General features: G+C 38.5%; 1 protein-coding gene across 1 annotated transcript; it reads right to left on the bottom strand.

Moving 5' to 3' along the window:
• Window positions 1–2,234: 2,234 nt before the first annotated feature.
• Window positions 2,235–4,504, bottom strand: LOC105052103 (NAC domain-containing protein 90). Its single transcript, XM_073242953.1, has 3 exons — window positions 4,178–4,504; window positions 3,295–3,587; window positions 2,235–2,662 (listed from the first exon to the last, which is right to left on the bottom strand). Exons 1-3 carry the CDS (start codon window positions 4,329–4,331, stop codon window positions 2,387–2,389), a joined length of 723 nt encoding a protein of 240 aa, XP_073099054.1. The 5' UTR covers window positions 4,332–4,504; the 3' UTR covers window positions 2,235–2,386.
• Window positions 4,505–8,249: the final 3,745 nt, after the last annotated feature.

Raw genomic sequence — 8,249 nt, 5'->3', positions numbered from 1 at the left:
CCAATCAAACGGTTAGAATGAAAGTCACACATTTTCATTCCGATTTCAGATCCTCACTCTCTCCTATTAAATACCCTCCTATCTTATTGATGTAATCTAAGTAATTTGAAGTGTTCCAGCATCTCACGGACTCATCATAATAAATTACTGCAAAGCAACAAATTAAGAAATTCAAAAGAAAAAGGATACCCCCAAACACCCAAAATTCGAGAATCAGAAAGAAAAAGAGAAAAAGGAGAGATCGATAATTGGACGCTGCAACCACGAAGTTGTCATAGGAGGAGTCGCTGTGGCGTTGCTCGGCAATTGGCAGACGGACCGCAAGATCTACAGTCGGTCGTAGGGTCTTGGCCAACCCTCTCTTCCTCGTCATTGTGTTTGGTCCAGAGACCCGAACTCTTTCAAAACATTAGTTTTATTATCACCATGCTTGGTCCTTTGCAAGATTGAATTTTTATTATTGCTAAGGATGATACAGTTTAGATAATTACAAATAACATGAGCATCGAATGAGCATTAAGAGGAATTCTATTATTTGAGGTTGGTGAACTCACTAGATAATTATAAAATAATTACACTGGAGATGACGAGCCATTTGGTGAGTGGACGAATTAGAACCGACCTTTTTAGAGGCAAAAGAGAAGGTACCTTTCCAGGGAAGAGGTTGGTCATGTAAAATTACCACTAAACTTTAATTTGGATGGTACATCGTTGCCTAAAGTAGCAAGTGATGAGGTTCAATTTATAGGGTGTCCATCATGGCCCTTGTTAATTCCATATTCTGGTGTTGTGAGTCTTAGGTTTGGTTTGTCCGGGTTTCAGGCTCAAACAAAGTGTGAATATGGGAGAGGAAAAAGGATTAGAGCCCCGCTGCCCCTTTCCATTCTTTGAAAGAAAAAAAAGGAACGTAGTGTGTCAATAAGAAGTTCTACATGTGTAGCGACATGTGAGGTTTAAATGGTCTTTAGACTGGGGAGGTTTCTTGCTTTAGATAGGATCAAGTTGCTATCTATTGGATTGAAAAAATTGAAAAATTTAGATCCAAAGCTCTCCTACGTATTTAAGAGAATCTATAACAAAAACATTCGTGGGAATCAGTAAATAACATATTGACAAGTTCAGTGGGAACTTCTGACAATGTCATGCATAGCATGATCCAATATAGTCAGTCATATATATCACCATCTAATCTACAGTAGTGTCTAATGTCTGTCTTTCTAAAGCGTTCTTGCTTTGAATATGTTTAAGTCGCTATATATTTTGATGGCAATAAGATTGATAAAACTACGATCTAGTGTCCTTCCATGTGTCGATGAAATTTAAATCCACTTGCCCACAAATCTACCCTTAAGGCCACCTATTGCAACCGCAGATAACAAAAATATTTCCTTATCATTCATAAATGACAACATAATTATCTATACCAAACATTTAGGGAAATGCCTCCATATTAGAAACCGGAATCTTCTGCTAAAATCAAGGGGAAAAAGATGATAACTTGCTGCACCATAGCCCCGTTTTCGGGGGGGGGGGGGGCGGGGAGAAAATGCATCACTCCACTGTACCACTCTACTCCCCACTCCCAGCATTACACATGAAGTGCTACATGCGGTGGCTCTAATGAGGTGCTATCTTTTGTCTCAATTAGCAAACATGTTTTCTTTTTTTCCTTTTTTAGTAAATTGATAAATACATTCATGAAAATCAAATAATAAAATATTAAAAAAATTCACTAGAAATATCTGCTAGAGAATAAATGTGTTTTCTCACTGCTATAGCTATTTTCACTAGTTTATCCTCTAGACCAGCCATTTAGGCGAGGGAGAGAGGTGTCCGGTCGCAGCTTTAACACGTCTATAATATGTGTGTGTCCAAAATTTCTATGGGAAAAGAATGGAAGAAAATCATATTTAGTTTTGGTTTGGATTCCGGAAACAATTTGTGGCTCTATTATCATTACCATGGGTGAGGGCATGGCCCACGATTCTGCAAGGAAAGCTCTTCAGAGTGCTAAAGGGACACCAGGAGGCCAATTTCCATGGAAAGTCCACAGCGCAACAGTCAAAGCAGAGTTAGGCAAGTTTATTATACCCTTTTTCCACACGGGCGATCAGCGTATCACAGCCTTAGAGACGACGTAGCAACTCCATCCTTATTGCTTCTTTTGCTGCTTTTGTCTGTAGCAACAAAGAATACATCGTTCCTTCTTATCCAAAAAAAAAAAAAAAACATCGTTCTTCTTTTTTCTTTTTTTTTGTTTTTTGGTAGTAATACATCACTGGACTCTTAATTAGATCATGGTAACGTGAATCAAAGAATTCATTCAGTCTAGGAGAAAAAAAAGAAAGAAAGGGAAAATTAGAGGCGAAAGATCCCAGTTCAGTCATTATTCCCAAAAAAAAGGCTCGGAATTGATGTATTCGTTCCAGTCAAAGGTTCCATCAGCGGCCAGGGGCTGCGAGCCATCGTCCCCCGATGATGAGCTACCTTGGGAGCTGGTCCCGTCGGCCTGTACATGTGGGTTGGCCGAGGAGGAGGATGCCTCGGGATTTCTCTGGCTCTGATCAGTATTCATGGCGACAGCAGCGGAAGGCCGCCGATCAAACGACCGTAGGGTCCCGGATTTGATGTACACCCGACACACGCTGAATTCATTCCTTAACTGCACAACCCAGCCAAAAAAAAAAAAAAAAAGTAACATCAGTACGAATCTTTCATCAAAATTTACTTGTTTAGCTAGAAGCAGTCTCCTTCTTCTTCTTCTTTATTATTATTATTATTATTTTGAGAAAGACTTCTTCTCTATTTTTGAGGATATCTTCTTCTTCTTTTTCCGTGATTAGGGAGGCATCTCCTCCCCCTCCTTCTTCTTCCTATTCTTCTCTTTTTGTTATGAAAGGATAGTAGACCAATCAAAATCCATTAAGCTTTAGCTTGAAATCTTTAAAGTCGTTTAAAGAATAAGGATAAGAAAGTCGTCAAACTCTTTAGAGCATAAAATTATCTGCATTGATGGACATGCGAGTAATGCGCTTGCAAGAAATAAGCTGGCCCGTGAAATGGTTCGATCTAACACGGAAAAAACGAATGACTTGGAATGTTATATCGAGATTTTTATTGAATCAAATCCTTCACTGTCTATTAAAAAGGTGAGCACTGTATTTTTTGTGGCATATAATTGAAGAATCCAAACTTTTTTAATCTGATAGGAATTTGATACTAGAATGTACAATCTATTGAAAACTAACAATTTTATGAAAGAAAAGCTGAGTAACAAAACGGGCAAGCATATACCCTCGGAGGAGTGCTCGACGTTGATGATGATGCTTCTTCAAAAGCTTTATACTCATTCATCTTCCACTTGGTTTTAGTCCCATAGGGAGCTCTCCCTGTGTAGAAAACCATGGTCTTCTTCACCCCAATCCTTTGGTTCCGCGACGAGAAAACATAACTCGGTGAGCCGGTTGCCTTCCAGTAGCCAGAAGGAGTGGTGCGTGCTGGTTTTCCCCCTTGTGCTTCTCTTTCCTGCCTAGGACAAAAGAAGAACCACTGCTCGGGGTCTTGAATGCTTGCTTCTCCTGACATCGCTGCATAAACCAAAAGAAGTTTAACTATGAGTCGCTGGTTTTTTTTTCTATCTCTTGAACGTGAGGGAGGGAAAACCAACTAAATTCATCGAGATAACGAACAGGCTAAAAGGAAAAGAAGAAAAAGAGGGGAAAATATAAAAAGAAAACGCAAAAAAAAAAAGAAAAAAAGAGAAAGAGAACCAGGTGCGGTTGTTTTAAAAAAATAATAATAATAAAAGGAGTCTAAGAAGTATTCCTGGATCACCTGAATTTTATAGAGAACCAAGTGCAGTAATAAGCAACGGAAGATAAAAACGGATGCGAGACAGATCATAACTCAGACCGATTTAAGTTTGTGATGGACATATGATCACGCATGTACAAGAACAATTTGAGAGGTACTAGTTACATAGGAATTTTGGTTATCTAAAACAATGACAAATAGAAGAAGGAAGAAATGAAGAACTAAGAGAAAGGGAAGGAGGAAAGCCTAAAGAAGTGTAGATCTCCCTTGCACGAGTTCTGGCGTTAACACCATGATCACTGTATTTAATGGATGAAAGAATTAAAAAGAACGCATCTAAAGAGGATCAGATCAAGGATCTCACGAGGGAGCTGCACTGGATCATAGCTGTATACGTCGACAGCGGGTATGACGCGTTCCATGTCCTGCCTCGTGTTCTCGATCTTGTTTCGCAGATAGAAATTCAGTAGCTCTTCTTCTGTTGGGTAGAACCGAAAGCCGGGAGGGAGATCACTCATTTTCTCTGCCTTTCTTCCGACTTCTCTCTCTCTCTCTCCCCCCTCCCCTCTCTCCTCCCTTTGGAACTTCTTGGTGCAGAGCGAACAGGGTTGGATGGACGGGTTTTGGGTGTATAAAGAGATTGGGCGAAAGAAAAATATTGAAGGGACTTTGGAAAGAAGAGGGTGAGGGAGGGTGCAATATTGCGCAATATATATAGAGAGAGAGAGAGGAGCGGTGGGGTTGGGATCGGGGAAGGGCGAGTATACTGTGGCATTTTCTTTGAAAGTTCAAGCCATGTGGGGTTAGAGACCCGTGGAAAACCAAGGAAAAAGAATCCGTCAACCTCGCCTCACCTCACCTCTCTCTCTCTCTCTCTTTCTCTTTCTTGAGAATATAGTTGGTGGTCTCATCAAATATAGATATACTTGGTGGTGGTATTCTCTCTCTGGTTTGAAGAAAGCAAGCCACCAATAGCCTGTAGCTCACGTACAGCAACAATTCATCTTGTCTATGTGAACATAATCCAGGGAATCTAAAGTCCCGTAGGTTACGAGATCTTACCTTCAATGAAAAAAAAAAAAAAAAGTTACGAGATCTTGTCTGTTTAGATGCACCCTGAATAATTAAAGCTCCTCCAACAAATATGCATGTATGCATGCATATTATAGGAGATCGACGGATGATAGTTGCCAAACATGCCATATAGAGAGATTGTGAGACATTCCTCCATTTTCAAGATAGACAACTTACCGGTGATCCAAGCGGCATATAGCTAGCTCTTTACTGTACGGAAGATGTGAAACTATTATTGATAAAAAGCTAGTTACAAATTATAGCAGATTATTATTTGTGGAATAAATTTTCGTTGCAACGGTGATATCACGTCACTGTTGTAACAAATCAATCAACAGTCAAAAATAGATGAAATATAAGAGGTAGTGTAGGATATTATTTGCGAGAATTGATGAAATACACGACAATCAATAAAATATAAAGATTTTTATTAATTTGTTATAAATTTGACATGTCATTACTGGTGCACCGAATATTTTTTCATTACTTTTGTGGGTCAAGATGAGCAACATTTACCAGACAAGAAAAAATATGAGATTTTATTCAATGAATCAGATGACGGATCCAAATGGCTGGCCTGTTACCCACAAAAGTTGCTTGACTTTTTCGGTAAATGTGAATGCATGCACATTAGTTGGAAAATGGAACCTGCAGCTAAAAAGCTAGCCAGTTACAGGTCGCAGTAGAGCATTGATCGCATGTACGCACGTAGGCAAGAAAATTTATCGGGTTATATTTTTTGATTCAATATTTATCGGGTAATATTCACTGTATGGGATGATAGTGTGCCAAATGGCTGGCCTGTTTGAAGACATGGGAGGTTCGGTCTTCTTTGATCCAATTCAATTGAGGGCCACATATCTTCTTTCTAAGAAATTCAGACAGCTTCAGTGGTAAACTTTGTTCTATAAAATGTTCTCGTTTTGCATTCATATGGTCAACAAAGTACATCGTAATATGAAAAGAATGGTTAACTAAGTTTCATGCTGCCAAAGATTCCATAAAATATACAATTAAAGCTAAGAAAAGAAAGCACATCTAAAAAGAACAGTGCTTAATTGGAAAAAGCCTTGTGCTTTTTTTAGACAACAAGAATCTAATTTATTGAGATAAAATAGTGAAAGCAAGAGTTGAGTCATATCTAATCCCAAAGAGTTTAAAATTGAACAAGTTGGCCCATAAATTATAGAAAAGCCTCCTAGGTTGTTCAGTATTCCGGGATGCCTGCTCGACTTTATCAGATTTTTGTCGAGATAAGGCAAGTAGAAAAAAAAAAAAAAAAAAATCCTTGATCACCTAGACCGGTTGTCACCAATGACAAACTATATAACAAATTATATTATTTTAAGAAATGGATAGATTTCAACCATTCCTTTCATGCTTTGATAATATGAACATATAGTCTTATACTTTCCCTCAAATGTGACCCAAAGGTCCGAAGCTTTCCAAGGTAGAGTAGTGACTATGGTGATATGTGTGTGTACATGCCTTACATTTGAGCACTGCTTTCATATATATTGACTTATATTCAATATTGATTTTTCAGAAATTGAATTTAACATCACCAGTCCATCAGATTAGCAATTGCATAAGATCTGATGTTTATTGCAGCATGTGATGGCTTGGGTGTTGCACTATTTCACTAGTTATATATATCACGCAATAAGAATGCAAAAGATGCCTAATTATGTGCACATAATCATGTGGGCATAGATTCATACGTCGCAAGCCATGTGCACCTTGATGTGCAATATTTGGCTAGTGTTCCATAAAACCTAGCTACTCCTATTCAGCAAACTAATTGCATGATCTCCTAATTCTTTTATATTAACCTTTACGATTAAAAATAATGCAAATCCTAATCCAACTATATTGTTCATAAAAAATTTAGAAAATTTGACTTCTTCAAGCTGCATTAATACGAGTGGATATAGATTTATAAGCTTGGCTGGTAGAGGACGAAACAAAAAGAAACATGTCTGCCATCCCTTGTCTCCCTGATGCTGATCATTTATCCCATACATCTGTGGGTCCAGGTTGTACATTTCGTGCAACGGAGATGCTCGTTCTTTTTCCTCGTAATGTCAACCGTTGGATCATACATCATATAAATTTTATGATATTTTATTTTTTACCATCTATTCGTATGGCTTCTATAGTGGTTATTATATAATTTAAAGAAGTATATTGTTAAAAATAAATAAATAAACGAACAAGATGAATAATCCCTTGGATGCACCCCGGACAAGGATGCGAGTCCGGCAGGCGGAATAACGAAACCAGCTGCCCACAACGAGCGCGGGTGTTCTGGAGCTGGAAACCCACGGCGACGTGATCCATTACGTGTGTCGGAATTCCTCGTGGACCCACAACTCAAATCTTGACACGACTAGCGTGGCAGCGACCGATGCTTCCTCGAACCTCTCAAAGCTTGCTAAAATGGTTGGATTTGAAGCTATTAAAATTTTTAAATTCTACTCCGGCCCCTCTTTTATCTTTGTTTGCTGAAAGACCCAGAAGACTGGCTGAGATCAGGTGGAAGTCAACAAGAAGGGAAGGAGAATATTACCACAAAGAAACAAAATGCGAGGGCTTCGCGTGCTGTGCGACAACCGCGTCGTCCTTCTTGTGATCTTACTCCCTTGAGCTTTCTTTGATTGATTCAATTCAATGTTTGAAATCCAATAGAGAGAGAGAGAGAGAAGGAAAGTAAGACTTCACGACTCAAAAGGGAAGTTGGTGGCCCGGCCCACCCTCCTTTTGTTTTTAAAAATGGAGATGTGAGAATTAGAAAGTTACATCATCGAGTTGGATACGCGTTCATTTGGAGACAATAGAGCGGTGTAATTCTTTACTTCTTTTTGTTTTCATTTCTATTTAAATCGGTGGAATTCAATGGTAAGACCAGAGATGCACTTGACTCCAGTATCAAAGTATTATTTTTTGGGTACTATAGTATATATATATATATATATATATATTGGTAAGGTATAAACGGTAATTCAATATCACTACTTTCGTTCTTAGAGAAGTACCTTTTGCGCAAGACCTTGAGAAAGGGGTCCGCTTGTCTCTTAGTGGATTCTGACTCATTCTTGCCCCATAAACATGCATTTCCAAATAATTCTAGAAGGCGAATATATCTTAGCTCAAACTATGCTATAAAAAAAAGGCAACATTTCCTAAATGTAGCGATCTAAAAGAAAGGATTGATGTGGTTTTTCTTCTTTTCAGAAAAAGAGGAGTCTACGGGAGAGGAGAGGACCCTGTCAGTGACTTGAATTTATTAAAGGAAATAAAATTTACAAGAGAGCGGAAGAATGCACAGATAAGAAGAGAACATTAAATTTTAAAAGCTATGG

Source organism: Elaeis guineensis, chromosome 9, assembly GCF_000442705.2.
Source record: "Elaeis guineensis isolate ETL-2024a chromosome 9, EG11, whole genome shotgun sequence".
Taxonomy (NCBI): Eukaryota; Viridiplantae; Streptophyta; class Magnoliopsida; order Arecales; family Arecaceae; genus Elaeis; species Elaeis guineensis.
This window is presented reverse-complemented; position numbering and strand designations above follow the sequence as displayed.